Genomic DNA, 18,034 nt, shown 5'->3' with positions numbered 1-18,034 from the left:
TTAAGAATGACACCATTGAGGTTCGCTTTGGACAGAAGGAGTTTTGTGAATGTGTCACACTTGGAAACTTGGTTCATATTACATTGAGCTTATGCTACAAGTCACACTTACATTGGCGTAAAAAATCCAGAATCTCTCCAACAAAAACGAGAAATGAAGGATTATTTTAATCCAAAGCCAGTGGCAATATTTACATATCTATCTCTTTCTTCCTTTCGCCGAAAAGTGCGGGTAGATGAGTAAACTGCTGATCTGTTAATATTACATTGGGCTTATACCACAACTGACATTTATATTAGCCTAAAAATGGCAGAATCTCTCCAATTGATTACGCAAACTAAGGTTAGTTTATATATATATATATATATATATATATATATATATATTCATTTTTTACAGATATCTATTTCGCAGGATTTTTTTTCCATTTCTACGAAAAGTGCGGGCAATGAGACAAAAGAAGGGGGGGGGGGGGGGACCGCTGATCTGTGGGATGGGCTGGCTTTGTCTCACTGACCGTCCCCTTCGCTACAAAGTGACCAACTGTGCCTGAGTGTTTGGTGTTGGAGGGAAATGGCTGCCCATTCGGATCGTGGGTGTCTGAAGTGACGCAGTCAGTCATTTGCATATAACTTTGAATATATTGCTGGCAACCTCACTAAGGCAGTTATATTCTGTTCGAGATACATCATGCCTGAACCAGCGAAGCCAGCACCCAAGAAGGGATCCAAGAAAGCAGTGACAAAGGCTGCAGGAAAAGGAGGCAAGAAGCGCAGAAAGACCAGGAAGGAAAGCTATGCCATCTACGTGTACAAGGTGCTAAAGCAGGTCCACCCCGATACCGGTATCTCCTCTAAGGCGATGGGCATCATGAACTCTTTTGTGAATGACATCTTTGAGCGCATTGCTGGGGAGTCTTCCCGCCTGGCTCACTACAACAAGCGTTCCACCATCACCTCCAGGGAGATCCAGACCGCAGTACGTCTGCTTCTGCCCGGCGAGCTGGCCAAGCACGCTGTGTCTGAGGGAACCAAGGCCGTCACCAAATACACCAGCTCCAAGTAGAGCGTTATCTTAACGCACTCCAACTCAAAGGCTCTTTTAAGAGCCACCCACATTTTCTTTGAAAAGTCATTCCAATGCTTTTTTAAGTCTCGATAAATAAGCTGCTTAATTGTCTATACACTTTAATAATACAAGAAAATTATGTTTTTAAAATGGCCATGGTTTCGAGTGTAAACATAAGGAATGTTCATGACATATCTAGTTTAATGTGGAAGCGCAGCTTGGGTCGCCAAACTGGTGTTGTGGTGGTCCAGTTGGAATTCCAACTCCTCTTTTCAGGATGGTCTCAGACCATTTAACTGCAAAGCACGTAGCTTGGGCCAGTGGTCAATTAATTATAGTGGAGTGAATGTTGAGCACGTACGTCAAAGAATCATGCTTAAAAATGTCGCATTAGGATTTCTGGAGTGTTCTACATGTAAACATATTTAAAACGAGCTTGTTGATAAATTTAAGCACGTTTTCTTTGAAAAGTCATTCCCATGCTTTGTTCAAATCTCTATGTAAACTGCTTAGTTCCTTACAAGAAAACTGTGTTTTTAAAAAGGCCATGGTTCTGCGTTCGTACATGACATGGCCTACACACAATAATAATAATTGATTTTATTTGTAACGCACTCTCCATTCAGAAGAATCTACGAGTGCCAACTAACTAACTGGTGTTGTGTAGGTACAGTTGGACAGGTCAAACGCTTTTCTTTCCAGGATGGTCTCAGAGATCATTTAACTGCATATCATGTAGCCTGGGCGGGTGGTCAATTCATTATATTGTGGTGTATAATCCTCAAAACTAAATATAAACACGCAGAGGCTTCAACTCCTGGATAGTGCTTCGGTACCACATTAAACTAAACGTTGAGCATGTACATCAAGTATCATGATGAAATGAATGTTGCTGATTGATAAATGTTGCATTAGGATTTGTGGAGTGTTCTACATGCACACATATTTAAAGCGTGCTTATGATTCGATAAATATGCTTGAAATTAATTTAAGCACGTTCGCATGGATGCAATGTTTTATATTCAAGACCTGGCGAATGTAATTACATATTGACTATTTACAACTAGTTACAGCAAACGTTGCTCGATATTCATAAAACAACCCGTTTGGTAAGGTCATGGAATCTGTATATAATCATGTAATTTCTAAAATTTAGTGCCGAAATAAATGAGCATCGTGTATTTACCATTAACATCTTAACAGAGAAAAAAGGAATAAGTTTTCATCGACAGTTTGGTGGCTCTTAAAAGAGCCTTTTGATTTCTGGAGTGAAGAATGAACTTAAGCACGCTTCCCCACGGATGCGACGGGCCAGCTGGATGTCCTTGGGCATGATGGTGACCCTCTTGGCGTGGATGGCGCACAGGTTGGTGTCCTCGAACAGACCGACCAGGTAAGCCTCGCTGGCCTCCTGAAGAGCCATGACGGCAGAGCTCTGGAAGCGCAGATCGGTCTTGAAGTCCTGAGCGATCTCTCTGACCAGACGCTGGAAGGGCAGCTTGCGGATTAGCAGCTCAGTGGACTTCTGGTAACGACGGATCTCTCTCAGAGCCACGGTACCGGGCCTGTAACGATGGGGCTTCTTCACGCCACCGGTAGCTGGTGCGCTTTTACGCGCAGCCTTGGTAGCGAGCTGCTTCCTTGGGGCTTTGCCACCAGTTGATTTACGTGCTGTTTGCTTGGTTCTTGCCATTTTAACACGTCGAGTTTTCCGCAATACACCTCCCTGACTGGGCAGTCATATATATACTCCAAACAAGCTCGTCCCCTGGTGTTTCTCTCCCCAATGATTGGGTGAAATACACCATTTCCGGAAGGCGCCACAAATTCAAACGTGTGTGAATACACCCACCCACAAACCGCTGCGCAGATGACGTCTCTGTTTGCAACATAATATGTGAATTTAAGTAGCCTAAAATGTGTTCTGTCTTCCAAAAAAGTCACCACAGAATAAAATAATCGACTTAACAACACAGGGCGTATACTGTATCAATTACTGTCGTTACGACGTTGTACTATACTTAATAGCCTACCACCTTGATTTGTGAAAATAGTATCCGCATTCCCTGACCTCCACCCATAAACATGCATGTGTATTTCTCACTCATTTAATTAGGAAAGAAAGCATTCAGTACTGCTGTAAATTCTGGTGTTCATATGCTGACCAGTGTCATTGGGCGATAGACACATTTGTTTACCACATTAGCGATAGTGAGTAGGCATGCTATGAGATATTAAGTATATTCATTGTACACATTAAAAATGTATGTCTGTAGTCATGATAAATACTGTTTGGAAATATTACTGTGCATTCTATATGTCGGAATTATGTTCTAACAACAGTGTTTTGATGTCTGTGTTAATCACTGTCAAACCTTTGACGTTTAGGACTCCGCACATTGGAGACATTGTGTAGGCTATTCCTTGCTAATAAGTGAACTTAGTGACAAATTATATGGAATAACATTTTGTTTTCGTTAAAATGTGTGGAATTGAACTGCATTAATTGGTTAAGAGCACCTCTAGACCGACTCGTGGTTGTTTTTGCCGGTTCAATTTGGCCGTGCTTTGCACATCTGCTTCTGAACGTTTGGCGGGCTCTTTAAAATGCTCTTTATTCGTATATGCTTAGACTCCTCAGTCTTCCTGGCCAACAACACAGCCTGACGGTTAGGCAGCACACCACCCTGGGCAATGGTGACTTTGCCGACCACCAGTCTTGCCTCTCCCGCTAATTTTTCTAGGTATAGAAATAAGCTTCTCGCCGCAACAATTTTCCAAAAAAGATTTCAGTCGGCTATGCGGGCAGGACTGACATAATACTAGCTCAGCGCTTCACTTGCTGATTTGAGGATGCTTAGAGCCAATCGTGTCTCACCGTGGTGCTACAAGCCCAGCCTACATTCACTGCCGCCTTCTGTTATTTCCGCTACCGGCTCTTTGACTTCACTCAGTAATGTAGTAGGATTTATACAACAGAAATATCCTCGCTGAAACTTTACATAAAAATTAAGCTGTGCCTTAAAAAAAGAATACAATACTGATCAAGATTCCCAAGGCCTATACATTCGGAATACCACTTCCGCTTTCCAACTATGTTGCAATTGAATGATACAATCGCAATAGGCAGTTGTGTTATATAGTATATCGTTTATATTGTTTCTGTCAGGACAGAATAAACATTCATTTTTCTTCTCTCATCCGTGACGATATGGATTTCTGGAACTATATAACTTAAAGATGATACCCATAGTAATACCTTAGAATATGCATTTAAATGATATGGCTGGGTGGCTCTAAAAAGAGCCTTTGGGATTCAGAAAGGAGCATACATTTGGAAGATTTACTTCTTCTTGGGAGCTGCCTTCTTCGGTTTAACTGTTTTAGGCTTCGCAACCTTGGGTTTGGCTGCCTTAACCTTTTTAGGGCTCTTGGTTGCCTTAGCTGCCACGGGCTTCTTTGCCTTCTTGGGGCTCTTTGTGACCTTTTTGAGCGCTGCGGGTTTCTTCACTTTCTTCGGTGACTTTTTGGCAGCTGCAGGTTTCTTAGCCACTGCCTTCTTGGGCTTCTTTGCAGCAACCGGTTTCTTCGCTGCTGGCTTCTTGGCTTTGGGTGCTACCTTCTTAACGGGCTTCTTCTTCTCCTCTGCCTGTTTCTTGTTCAGCTTGAAGGAGCCGGAGGCGCCAGTTCCTTTGGTCTGAACCAGCGTTCCCTTGGTAACGAGACTCTTGATGGCCACCTTCACACGAGTGTTGTTCTTCTCCACATCGTATCCACCAGCCACCAAAGCCTTCTTCAGCGCAGCAAGGGAAATCCCTTTCTTCTCTTTCGAAGCAGAAATAGCCTTGACGACGAGTTCACCAACGCTGGGACCAGTTTTCTTCGGTCTGGGTGCCTTCTTCTTCGGGGATTTAGCCGGCGCAGGGGCGGGTGCTGGAGCAACTTCTGCCATTGTAGATGTGAGAGTACACACACTGTAATTCAGAATGACCTAATCCTCTCGAAGCGGGTTGGTATTAAAGTCGCTATGCGAACCTTTTAGACTCAACCCTACAAGCTCTCCGTGGACTGGCCTCCTCGGTGCGCTTGATTGTGTTTTCTGTTCTCACATTTTGTTAAAATATGTAACCAACGGAATGAAATTAAAAGTCAAAAAGACATTTCTTCAATCATATGAAACCTTTTCTCAAGATTAAACTTTCCGAGGCTTAATCTCCGGCTATATGCTCGTTTCAAAAACGTGTCAACAGCAGAAGTCGGCGTGTGTCTCTACCAATCACTGTTCATTTTGCGTAACATTTACATGCATAAAAATAACTAAACGATGTGATAGTCACGAAATAAACAGCAGCGAATGAAGAAAGAAGTCTTAGTAAGTTATACGGGAGATTATATGTTCCCTTGTGTGAGCTACTTGTTTTAAAACAACAGCTGTTTAGACGATGTAAAACACAGAGACGCCATTCCTGTTCAGTCGGCTCGAGCCACGCAGAAGAAAATCCCTTACAAAGAACAACGGTCCACAGAAAATATATTTTTTACAACAAAACCTTAGCAACAAATTGGTGGGCCTAATAAAGTTTTATGTTGATTTACAGTACACACTGGTAGATTGTCGAAAATCTACAGGCTATAAAACAACCGAATTCCTCGATTGTTTGGTGCACTAGACTGGAAGCGCTGGCTGAAGTAATAGGCTGTTTGTAAATTAGGGATTGTGTTCTTTGGCAAGGTCGAAGTCAACAATATTGGAGTAAACATGTTATGGTAGACTACAGTGGAAAGCTTTTCAATTAATTGGCAGAATAAGCCTTTACTCGTGGGACAGCCAATAGTGCAACAGCCTGTGTATAACCAAATGCGTTCCATGGGCGGACAACGACGTTTTAGAGTTTTAGATTATTTCAAAGAATCTCATACGTTTCCAGTCAGGCTAGCACGAGGTAATCTTTTGCATAGCCTGCTACACATAGTGAGCTATTTATAAGGCTGAATGACCGAGGCGCAATACCCGTATATAGAGTATACTGGCTGAGATTTCATGTGAATACTTGTGAAGTTTGTCAAGTTAATAGCCCGCGTCATCAAAACGACATTCTTAACGCCATCGTTCCATATGGCGAACTAGGTTGTCTAGGTTGCAGTCGCGCTGAACACCATCATCATCGCTTTCTCATTATGATGTCATAAAACATAACGGGTAACCGCTTTATAATCTCATGTCTGCAAAGCGATGTATCCATAGTGTACAGCTTGCATACCGTAGTAGGCTGATTTTAACACATCGAGATTGTTTGGACTGAACACACACCGTATCACAGCGAAATAAGGTAGGAACAGTAGACTAGAACAGGGGTCGGCAGGTAAGAACAGTAGACTAGAACAGGGGTCGGCAGGTAAGAACAGTAGACTAGAACAGGGGTCGGCAGGTGGGAACAGTAGCCTAGAACAGGGGTCGGCAGGTAAGAACAGTAGACTAGAACAGGGGTCGGCAGGTAGGAACAGTAGACTAGAACAGGGGTCGGCAGGTAAGAACAGTAGACTAGAACAGGGGTCGGCAGGTAAGAACAGTAGCCTAGAACAGGGGTCGGCAGGTAAGAACAGTAGACTAGAACAGGGGTCGGCAGGTAAGAACAGTAGCCTAGAACAGGGGTCGGCAGGTAAGAACAGTAGACTAGAACAGGGGTCGGCAGGTCACTTCAGTTACCGTTATTAACATTCGTTACCAATGTTAAGGTGGAAGCAGATACAAGTTAACCACATCCTGCTGTGTATTTAAGGTAATCAATGATGACATTGGAATATGATCTGCAATTTAACGTTACTCATTTTTCTCAGTATGGCATTGGCAGGCTTCTGTAGAACTTGTCAATGTAGCCTATAACATATATGGGTTTAGCCTAATGTTGGATTTACCTCGATATTTGGTGCTGTCATGGCCTACTATTCTAGATAACCTTAGTGAAAGTGTTCGTTGTGTCCCTTGTGGTAAATGTCACTTTAGGCCCTCTATCTTACGGCCGGCGCAAAGCGGCGCCAAACTCAAAGCAAGTGTCTTTGTTAGTTTCAGTCAGACCGATGCGGTTATTCCCGTCCAGTGCCCATAGACATATATAGGTCTATGGTTCAGTGTCTATGTTTAAAAAAATAGCACAAGCCCGTGGGTCTTTTAAAAGAAGTGTGTCCAGGCGCATTGTTGGCGCATTGCTATCTTGGGGCAGAGCAGAAAGCAATTGCGCGATTGACCAACAAAAACCTGTTCTGAAGTCAATGGTGTAGTATTTTATTTATTTAAGGGTGCATTATCAAGATGGTAATATGCATCTACTCCTTATGGGGCCGAACACAAGGCAGCCAATCAGATCAAGCAAGAGGCGGGCTTTACTACTTTACCACTTCCTTCATATTTTGGTGCCGGTATGATGTCAACGGTCATAGACATATATATATATGTATATGTACATGTACACATATATACATGTATATGTGTCTATGGGAACGGCGGGACAATGGCATATGTGGGCAAAAGGTTGATATTAGCGGTATTTAATTACGATGACTATATAATTCAATTTTCTTCCGGCGTCGCTATTTGATTTGGTTGCGCACGCAGCCCTGCTTCACAGGCTGTTTTGCCTGGCGCGCTTTGCCAAGGCGTTTTTGAAGCGTCTGCGCCTGTAGCAACGCGTCTCTGTGTGTTCGGCCCCGTAGGGCTGAAACACACCAAACGCGTTTCTAAAAACGTATACGCTTCAAAATCGCCTTTGCAAAGTGCGGCGGGCAAAACAGCCTGGTGCGCCTGTGAAGCGGGGCTGCGTGCGCAACCTGCCTGGGCCGAGTGTGACATTGATGAGCGGTGCGCCTCCGCGCCTTGCGCTGGAAAGTTGAGAATATGGGCTGAGTGTAGACTCAGTCTAAATTGGAATTTTGAGTACAAACATTATAAATTGTATACTCCAAGGAACCGTAGTATGACATCACTTGCTGGTTGTGATGTCATAAAGGTTGCCAATTAGTTAAGACCGTTAGTAGGACAGTGAGTTAGTCACTCCACATGAATCAGTATAGAGAGCACACACATTTTAAAGTACACAGAATATCAATAGAGAATAAGGTAGGTGTTTTCATTGTAGACACTTTAATGTTATTTTAACTTATTTGAATTTCTCATAGATTCATCCAATAATTCAAAAAGCCCAGAAAGTAAAATAATGTAATATGTTCTATATGACCGTAATTGCGGCTAACTAAAGTAGGCCTATACACTGTGTATAGTCTTTCACTTCCATACCCATAGTATTGCATGTATTAGAACATTATATATTTTAGTAAAATGATATCTTAAATGATATCTTATAGTCTAATGTTGTTGGTGTCAGGTTTTAAATGGGAATTTCATTGTCTTCTAGAAGGTTCCGTAGAAGACCTGCTACAGTGGACACAAGCCAGTCTGCTGGAGGTGAGGGACCTTTCTTGTGGAGGAGGTTGTAGGATTATAATCAATAGTCTGATAGCACAATATAACATATATTACACTGTGTCAGACGAAGTGGACAGTAGACACATCTGATGCAGGTAGAGGGTGACACCTCTGGGGATAGTAGTGGTTAGATTAATATCATGAATGTCTTAACCCTTCGGCGGTTACCGTCACACTGGTATGTGTAGAGTGTTGTAAAATTAACATTCTATAGAATGTATGCAGAAACATCAAATGGTTTGAACTAAATCTAACATTCATTTATATATTTGTACTTATTATATTATTTACCTAACTCTAACATATTCATTTATATATTTGTATGTAACCTGTGTTGTGTAACATCACAGTCCTGCACTGAACTCAAACCCTCTTAAGGTGTCGGGGAGTGAAATTCACTCACTACACAGCTCTGTATCAGCTACCATTACAAATCTCTCTCTCTCTCTCTCTCTCTCTCTCTCTCTCTCTCTCTCTCTCTTTCTCTGCGTGTGTGTCTCTCCCTCTCTCTGTCTGTCTGTCTGTGTGTGTGTGTCTCTCTCTCTCTCTCTCTCTCTCTCTCTCTCTATCTGTCTCTCTCTCTCTCTCTGTCTGTCTGTGTGTCTCTCTCTCTCTCTCTCTCTGCGTGTGTGTCTCTCTCTCTCTCTCTCTGTCTCTGCGTGTGTGTCTCTCTCCCTCTCTCTCTCTCTCTGCGTGTGTGTCTCTCCCTCTCTATCTCTCTCTCTCTCTCTCTGTCTCTCTCTGTCTCTCTCTCTCTCTCTGCGTGTGTGTCTCTCCCTCTCTCTCTCTCTCTCTCTCTATCTGTCTCTCTCTCTCTCTCTCTCTCTCTCTCTCTGTCTGTCTGTCTGTCTGTCTGTCTATCTCTCTCTCTCTCTCTCTCTCTCTCTCTCTCTCTGCGTGTGTGTCTCTCCCTCTCTCTCTCTCTATCTGTCTCTCTCTCTCTCTCTCTCTGTCTGTCTGTCTGTCTCTCTCTCTCTCTCTTTCTCTTTCTCTCTCTCTCTCTGTGTGTGTGTGTGTGTGTGTGTGTGTGTGTGTGTGTGTGTTTGTGTGTGTGTGTGTGTGTGTACAGCTACTTCTACCATGGCTCAGTCTCTGTCAGGGAAGTCCTCCCCAGAGGAATCTGCAGAGAAAGACCTCTGTGTCTCTGAGCTTAAGGAGAAAGAGCTCTTTGTCGCTGAGCTTCAGGCAGAGTTTCCATTTCTGTCAGATTACCTGAATGGTCTAAAGGATGAGTAAGTACCATTTCTCTCAGATTACCTGATAGGTCGAACGTACGAGTAAGTACCATTTTTCTCAGACTATCGGATAGGTGAAAGGGAGGAGTAAATTCCAGTTCTCTCAGATTACTTGATTGGTCTAAATTCTGAGTAAATACCATTTCTCTCAGATTACCTGACAGGTCTAAGGGATGAGTAAAGACCATTCTCTATATCTGTATGTTACATTTACATTTAGTCATTTAGCAGACACTTTTATCCAAAGCGACTTACAAGGATGTATACACATTGTACATTTACACTGATGGCACACTGCACATCAGGAGCAATTAGGGGTTCAGTGTCTTGCTCAAGGACGCTTCGACAGGGAATCGAACTAGCAACCTTCTGATTACTAAACGACTGCTCTACCTACTGTACCACTGTCGCCCATATTCAAATCAAATGCACAGTGTTCATTACAGAGGCACCTCTATGTTTGCATGTATGTATTTCCAATGCTAAATCATTCTATTCATTTCTACAGGGAATGGGTTACCTTCCGTGATGTCATGGCTAATCCTGTGAGTGTTTTCATTTATATAAATTCATTGCAGTATCACTGACTGCATCTACACATAGATTAGTCATAATGGCACATTTTTCACCGGAATGATACCCCCATGATCATGTTTTGGGCATGTAAATGAAGCAATACTCTATGTGTGCTATGAGGATGATCACTCAGAACTGCCAGGAAGTGATGTCACTGGAGTTTGTCAATACACAATACACACGTGTCTCTGGGACTCTCGTTATGCATCTGTTTTATAGTTAACTTTCAAAATGGCCGACATCTGGGAGACTGCGGTCGTCTTCCCCATTGCTCCTGTTTCGTAGCGGACTTGACTTGACTCCCTGTACTCGTTCTCCTCATATGACACAGATGACCAAGGAGGAGTTTTTCACGCTCCTGATTAACTTGGTGAAGCACGTGGACCTGACCTCAATGCAGGTGGTCGTACCGGCGCTCCTGAAGATGCTGAGGGAAATGCCCGAGAGCTTCCAGAGTGCTTCCCAAGAGCATCCCGAGAGCTCCGTCTCTGGTCCTGGCGGCGCTCAGGACCTTCCCGGCTCTCGCCCCGACTCTCCCTCTCTCACATATGTCGAGGATGAAACCGATATCATGGTGCTAAAGAATGAAGTCCTCACGGAAATCATTCCCAAAGTAAGAAGCAGCAGGTTATCATCGACTGACTCATCGTGCCCCTCAAGAAAGAGGTAAGTTGTACATTTAGTCATTTAGCAGACGCTTTTATCCAAAGCGACTTACATATGTGCAACTTCAAATGTATACACATTTTACATTTTTACACTGATGGCACACTGCAAATCAGGAGCAATTAGGGGTTCAGTGTCTTGCTCAAGGACGCTTCAACAGGGAATCGAACTAGCAACCTTCTGATTACTAAACGACTTCTCTACCTCCTGTACCACTGTCGCCCCCCAGTTGTACCTCTAAAGGTCTAAAAGCGTTTAACATATAGGTAACACCTTGCTTTTCACACAGAAAACTGTTTCAATCCTAACAACAACAACAACACAATACATTAAAACAACATGTGGATGTTGAGAGGTTTGATTTCAAGTTTTGGGTAAAAGTCTAAATATCTAAAGGGTTTAACACAGAGGTAACGTAACACCTTGCTTTCTCCTAGAAAATCGTTTCAATCCTAACAACAACACTACACATTAAAACAACACGTGGCTATATAAAGATGTTTGATTTCAAGTTTTGGGTAAAAGGTCACACAAACTAATAAGAGTGCATTAACGTTTCAAGGTCCCAGTCTTCTCTGCTGAGTCAACTTGGCGTCACCGAGGACGATATAAAAGAAAGTGTTCAGGACACTCTGAGCAAAATGCATGTGATTGGCTCCACCACTGGGTCCGCGGGAGAGCTGATCAATGCCATTGTCCAGCAGATAGTGGTAAGCATTAAGGCTAGCCTAGCCGAGATGAAGAGAACTACTGGTACCAAGTCACCGAGAGCGGCTGCTCTACGGAGGAAATCCAGCACTGATCAGCTGGTTCAAGAAGTGTCCAGAAAGCTCTTTGAGTTTGCAAGGGCACAAGACCGGGTCTGCATGTCTGAGCGAGAGGTTGAGTCATCTTTGGCTTCAACAGTGAGTGAAGCAATGACTGCAGCGATCCAGGCTTTGGAAAGTGGTTCGGATGACCAGGAGACCAAGGGCAAATGGGCAAAACGGAGTCTGGCACGCATCAAAAGAGCTGTGCCAGCTCTAATGTGCCAATGTGCCAGCTCCAACGTGCCAATGTGCCAATGTGCCTGTTCCACGGGCGTTATTTCGGATGTGGAGGGTGAAAAGGAGGTCAAAGAAGTGCGCAGGGAAAGTCAGAGGCCTGAGCAGAGCATCAAAACTGTTTCCAGTGAGGAATTTCACAGCAAGGCCAAGAAAGCGGTCAGCGATGTTCTCATCGGAGAACTTAAAACATTGCACTCTGCTCCTCGTGCTCCTTCCAGTGACTCCCCAGGAGCCGGAAGTGAGGCTTCATCTTCACGTCCTCAGCCCGTCGAGGAAGCTGCTACCATCCTCATCGAGACATTCGTGGACGAGATGAAGAAGGTGGCTCAGTCTGCTGAATATGCGGATGAGCCCGTGTCTCCTGACGATCATCTCCTCAGCCAGACACCCGGAGTCTCCGGTGTTAAAAAGAAGGAGACGGTTCAGTTGGCGGCAGCAAAGATTTATGGACAAGTCCAAATGACACTGAAGGATTTCTTCAAGAGGCTGCCCCTCCAGCAGAGCCAACGCTGCGCCACCACACTGAGAACCGAGGACCCACAGCAATCCGACTCATTGGCCCCGGATGTCCACTCTGCCGGAGACGAACAGGAAGCAGAGCTCCCAGCAAGCAGCAGGAGTGAACAAGCTCTTCCTGTGGCCGAAGCACAGAGTCCGGTGGACATTGGTGAGGTGCGGAGCGTCAGTGGGTGCCCTTTGACCCCACTTCAGCTGGCCGCCTGCACCAGAAATGTGTTAAAAGGAGTGGTGGCCTCCTATCTGTCTGGACCGGAGCGAACGTCGTCTCGTGAACAGGAGGCTTCACCAGAGCTGCTGGCAGCTAAGAGCAGTTTGTTAGAAGGCGTAATCGTCCAGTTGGAAGATATGGCCGGCTCTAACTCCCATGGATGCAATGAGGACGATCCCTCAAAACTGACAGGAACGGATGTCACTGGAGGGCTTAGTAAGCCCTGCTCACTTACTAGCTTGAGAAGATTGTCCAGTGTAGAATTTCAAATGAACGCTTTTGAGTCGGTTACTAATGTGCTTGTTGCTTCAGTGCGAAGCTACTCCTCCTTAAAATCGTACGCTTCGGACATCGACAAAGACGAATTCCGAGGAGTACCATGGAACGACTTTTCCTCCAAAGATGTGGATGCTGTCGTCACAGAAATAGTCAATCAATTTGTGAGCGACATACAGACGCATGCTTTCCTCGCGTCTCCAAGTCCTGACCCAGTGGACGCCTGCTCATCTGAAGCCGAGCCACAGTCATGGAGGAGCAAGCTTGCCCTCTCAGACAAGCCATTCATTTCCTCAGCTTCAAAGATGTATGAGAATCTGCTAGGTAAAGTTGGCAAGTTTTTTGCTCAGTGCTCCATCAGGTGTAACGCCCCAGGGAAGCAGCGCACAGATGATGAGCATGAGATGGATCCGTCTCTAAATACCAATGATGCAACAACACAGAGCAACAACGATACGGTGCTTGCCAATCCTCTCAGCCATAGGGAAGATGTCACTAACATGGCCGACCTTGATGGCTGCACGAGAGACATGATGTCGGAACTTTTAACGGTGCTGGATGAAGAGAGCGCAAAGGAGGACACCGAAAACCGATCCGCTACCGTGACAACAGACATGATGGTGGACCCGTCCATCCACCGTTTTGCTGATGGAGAACATTCTGATAAATCTGCTGAGAAGGATTGCAGTGTTTCACTGACCTCAATAACTGAGATGATTGAGGAATTCTGCAGTGAGAGTGTTCAGATGAATGCGGTCAAGCAAGTCAGTGAAGTGTTGCTTCACTCTGCCATCAACCTGTCAAGGCCTTCCAGCTCCTTGCAAACAGAGCACACTGCATGTCAAGTGGTCAAAGCCGTTGTTGAAGGTGTACAGCATATTTTGGAGTCAACTTCATCATGCGTTACGAAGGATAACACCTGCTCTGACATCAAAGGAGACAGTGTGCCCAGTTCACAGTGTAATGAGCGAACGAGGGAAGATCTTAACATACAAATCTGGACAACCATACGTGGGATGTTCAGTACCTCACTGCGAAAAGTGAAGGATTTGTTTAGGACGAGCCAGCCGCTTTACTCCAAGACCACATGCAAATCGTACGCACATGCAAAGGAGGTTATTAGCAAAGCGCTCCTCAGGATTAGAGGAAGCCTTCTAAAGTCAGGGGATCTTGACAGTCTAGATAATCTCAGCTTTGTTAAAGAGATCATAAATAATATACTGGTAAACATTGGAGAGGCGGAGGACCATGCCGGACCAGAGCAAACCGCTACTGACCTCGAGAGACCGGCTTCCGCTTCATCTAAATGGTCAGAGAGCAGCTCCAATTCTAGCTCTGAGAATTTTCCCGGGGTTGTCACGGTAACAGAGGGACCTACGGAGGGCGCCGCAGAGGGACAGACGCACACGGACGTGAGCGTCAAAGACACGGATGGACCCCATGCTTGCATAACTCAACAAGCAGTTGCTAGCGTGGTGAAAATGGTGAAAGACCAGATCGATTTAGAGAACGGCGGGAATTCTTCATTACAAACGCAGGGTGGAGGTCTCAACTCGGTCGATAATAAACTTGAGGAATCTCTTTCCCATAAAGCCTTCAACTCCCTCACGGACGACTTTGTCGATGAAATTTATGGCCTTTTCAGGAGCAGCAACAGAACGGCCGCCCGCAAGTCTGCGTCAGACTCCGTGCTTCTGGAGTTGGGGCACTGCAGTGCCTCAAAGAGACGCCTTGTCTCTCAACTCATCCACGTCTACTCCGAGGAGACGGTGAAACACTACCTTCTTCCTCATTTCAATCTGCCTTCCTCACGGGGCGTCAGTCAGGGAGGTCTCTTAAGGCCTGCCTCGGCACCAGTGCGTTGTCCCGGCAACAGCTCCTCATCTGAAACACCAGTCAATGGACAAGCGACAACAAAGGGGCCAAGGCCCCCGTCAAAAGTCCTCTGTGACATAATGGGCCTCGTCATTAAATCCATGGTCAAGGATGTCCTGAGCAGCCTGGAGGACCGCTTAGGTCAGCCACTTAAACCCGTCCATGAGAATCTACTGGGCACCCAGAGCTCAGCTGCCTCACTTCAAGAGGCGGGTTCCGACGGACACGAAGATGCCACAGCTCTCCCTTTTCCTAAGAGCACGCCAGTGGACTCCGACAACTACGCCGGCCTAGTCACCCTGCTGGTCGTACGGCTGATGATGAAGATCGAGGGTCAAGGGCTGCAGTCTGAAGACATGCTGGACAAATCCAGGCAGCTGATCGACAAGATCTTGTATGTTTTTGATATTGTCTCTGGGAGTTCGAGAACCGACCCCTTCCCTCTCAGCGTCAGAGTCCATAGAGTATTCAGAACTATCTACGGAGATCTCCTAGGTGAGTTTGGCACTGAGGAGGCCCTTTCGAAAGTCATGGACGCAGATGACGCTTCCTTTGAGAAGACCCTGGTGACCTCGATCACTAAACAGCTCCTACGGATGTGCGATGAGGCTTCAGGCGCACCACCAACCTTGCTGAACAAGGATGTGACGGAGGACCAGGCAGATTCCAGTGTCCCTGTAACGAACAAAAAGTGTAGGAAAGGTATTCTGAGATTCCTACCAAGAATTCCAAAATTGAAGATCTTCCAGAAGGTAAAAAGTTTGCTTAAGAAAAAAAACATACATTTCTTTGACTGCTTGAAGTTGTAAAATTATTCTATTCATTTAAACTAAGTTTCAGAAATATATATTTGTTCTACTTATTCAGCTATACAGTATATATTTGATTTATTGAGTAATGCATACAAATGGTCTCTCAATCAGAAATCCAAATCAGCGAACATGGAAGATTCCCAGGACTCCAGCAAAGATCAGACCAGTAAGTTCACCCGTGCCTATAAGGATAAGACAGAGTTATAATAATCCACTAAACTATTATTTACAAGGATTGAACACAAGGCCCTGAGTATGAATGTGACCTTTAGGCTCTGAAGTTGTGTAGCAAAAGTGTTGTCATATCAGTCTCATATTGTGAGTATTGTGGTCTATAGCGAGGCGGCCCCTACATGTGTATGTATCATATCAGTCTCATATTGTGGTCTACGGCGAGGCGGCCCCTACATATGTATGTATCATATCAGTCTCATATTGTGAGTATTGTGGTCTACGGTGAAGCGGCCCCTACATATGTATGTATCATATCAGTCTCATATTGTGAGTATTGTGGTCTACGGCGAGGCGGCCCCTACATATGTATGTATCATATCACTCATATTGTGATCTACGGCGAGGTGGCCCCTACATATGTATGTATCATATCAGTCTCATATTGTGAGTATTGTGGTCTACGGTGAAGCGGCCCCTACATATGTATGTATCATATCAGTCTCATATTGTGAGTATTGTGGTCTACGGCGAGGCGGCCCCTACATATGTATGTATCATATCACTCATATTGTGGTCTACGGCGAGGTGGCCCCTACATGTGTATGTATCATATCAGTCTCATATTGTGAGTATTGTGGTCTACGGCGAGGCGGCCCCTACATATGTATGTATCATATCAGTTTCATATTGTGAGTATTGTGGTCTACGGCGATGCGGCCCCTACATATGTATGTATCATATCAGTCTCATATTGTGAATTTTGTCGTCTACGGCGAGGCGGCCCCTACATATGTATGTATCATATCAGTCTCATATTGTGAGTATTGTGGTCTACGGTGAAGCGGCCCCTACATATGTATGTATCATATCAGTCTCATATTGTGGTCTACGGCGAGGCGGCCCCTACATATGTATGTATCATATCAGTCTCATATTGTGGTCTACGGCGAGGCGGCCCCTACATATGTATGTATCATATCAGTCTCATATTGTGAGTATTGTGGTCTATAGCAAGGCGGTGACGGTACAGTCATGTGGTAGACTGACGTGACTGTGGTGCAGGCTGGATGTTCGTTTGTACTTGCATTGTGTTGTAGGGTAAGGCAATAGGGAAGACCACAATTTGTAATTAAAATCTGAAAGTGAGAATTAAAATGACGATTATAATGAATTAGTGGGGAAGACCACAATTTGTGCCGTTTTTTAAATCTGAAAGTGAAATACACCCCAAAGTGTAGAAGCCGAAATATCTTCCTGGCTACCAGCCTAACATGGATGCTGTTTGGTAGACCGGTGGATGTTTCACTAAACATCTTGATGACATGATTCAGCTGACTGTTAATGTAACATTTATAGTTTGCAGATGGTTGCGGGTGAGTCAGCTTCATATCTGGTTTGATGGCGTATCTAATATTTTTAGATATGGTTTATTAATATTATATTGAGGGTAGTCGTGTGTGTGTGTGTGTGTGTGTGTGTGAGTGTGTGAGTGTGTGAGTGTGTGAGTGTGTGAGTGAGTGAGTGAGTGAGTGAGTGAGTGAGTGAGTGAGTGTGTATTAAATATTTCAGTGGTTAGATACTTGTTCATGAAAAAACTGAAAACGTGTCTCTCATCTCATCCCATCTCATCTCACCTCTCCACCGCTGCTAAGAATCCACTGTCAGTACGGTCACCCTCAGAGGGAGTCCCACTCCCTCCCAGCAGAGGGCAGGAGGGCGCAAGTCCAACAAATGCCCGTCCCTCTTCAGGAGACTCTCTGCCATCATCAGAAGGAACTCAGACCTGAGTAACTAAACTAATGGCCATCATCATCTTCATCATCATCACCACAATCATCATCATCTTCACCACTTCAAATATTCATCATTCACATCAATACTATTTTATGTCTAATTTCTTAATCTAACCAACAACACACTAAAAAAATAAACTGAACGTTAATCGCATTGTCATTGTCTTTTATTTTCTTCTCTTTTTGCCCAGCATCTGCTAAAAGTTAAGCTAGGCAGAGAACATAACCTCCGCAGGATTGATTATATTAACAAGGGAACCAATGTTGGATTTAGAAATATTTTGGTTAATTTGCTGAATATGCCTT

At 44.6% G+C, this 18,034-nt stretch overlaps 4 protein-coding genes across 4 annotated transcripts; 2 read left to right on the top strand and 2 right to left on the bottom strand.

The window, feature by feature from the left end:
• The first annotated feature begins 685 nt into the window (after positions 1-685).
• LOC116219277 (histone H2B 1/2-like) lies at positions 686-1,119 on the top strand. The gene has a single exon (XM_031562476.2). It carries the CDS (start codon positions 691-693, stop codon positions 1,063-1,065), a length of 375 nt encoding a protein of 124 aa, XP_031418336.1. The 5' UTR covers positions 686-690; the 3' UTR covers positions 1,066-1,119.
• Positions 1,120-2,311: 1,192 nt separating this feature from the next.
• LOC116219057 (histone H3-like) lies at positions 2,312-2,804 on the bottom strand. The gene has a single exon (XM_031561974.1). It carries the CDS (start codon positions 2,759-2,761, stop codon positions 2,312-2,314), a length of 450 nt encoding a protein of 149 aa, XP_031417834.1. The 5' UTR covers positions 2,762-2,804.
• Positions 2,805-4,317: 1,513 nt separating this feature from the next.
• LOC105909353 (histone H1-like) lies at positions 4,318-5,051 on the bottom strand. The gene has a single exon (XM_012837976.2). The coding sequence runs from the start codon at positions 5,018-5,020 to the stop codon at positions 4,412-4,414; it is 609 nt and encodes a 202-aa protein (XP_012693430.1). The 5' UTR covers positions 5,021-5,051; the 3' UTR covers positions 4,318-4,411.
• Positions 5,052-9,628: 4,577 nt separating this feature from the next.
• Positions 9,629-17,730, top strand: LOC116219056. The gene is made up of 5 exons (XM_042703472.1): positions 9,629-9,733; positions 10,691-11,025; positions 11,588-15,701; positions 15,873-15,927; positions 17,588-17,730. Exons 1-5 carry the CDS (start codon positions 9,629-9,631, stop codon positions 17,728-17,730), a joined length of 4,752 nt encoding a protein of 1,583 aa, XP_042559406.1.
• The last annotated feature ends 304 nt before the right edge of the window (positions 17,731-18,034 follow it).

Source organism: Clupea harengus, chromosome 24 (genome assembly GCF_900700415.2).
Source record: "Clupea harengus chromosome 24, Ch_v2.0.2, whole genome shotgun sequence".
NCBI lineage: Eukaryota > Metazoa > Chordata > Actinopteri > Clupeiformes > Clupeidae > Clupea > Clupea harengus.
The sequence above is the reverse complement of the archived record's forward strand: the minus strand, read 5'-3'. Positions and strand labels throughout refer to the sequence as shown.

Bases quoted from the DNA above. Each gene is read 5' to 3' on its own strand.
- LOC116219056 (XM_042703472.1), top strand. From the start codon at position 9,629: ATGGCTCAGTCTCTGTCAGGGAAGTCCTCCCCAGAGGAATCTGCAGAG. The intron at 11,026-11,587 runs GTAAGTTGTACA...TAACGTTTCAAG, and splicing joins TCGTGCCCCTCAAGAAAGAG to GTCCCAGTCTTCTCTGCTGA. The intron at 15,702-15,872 runs GTAAAAAGTTTG...TCTCTCAATCAG, and splicing joins AATTGAAGATCTTCCAGAAG to AAATCCAAATCAGCGAACAT.
- LOC105909353 (XM_012837976.2), bottom strand. From the start codon at position 5,020: ATGGCAGAAGTTGCTCCAGCACCCGCCCCTGCGCCGGCTAAATCCCCG.
- LOC116219057 (XM_031561974.1), bottom strand. From the start codon at position 2,761: ATGGCAAGAACCAAGCAAACAGCACGTAAATCAACTGGTGGCAAAGCC.
- LOC116219277 (XM_031562476.2), top strand. From the start codon at position 691: ATGCCTGAACCAGCGAAGCCAGCACCCAAGAAGGGATCCAAGAAAGCA.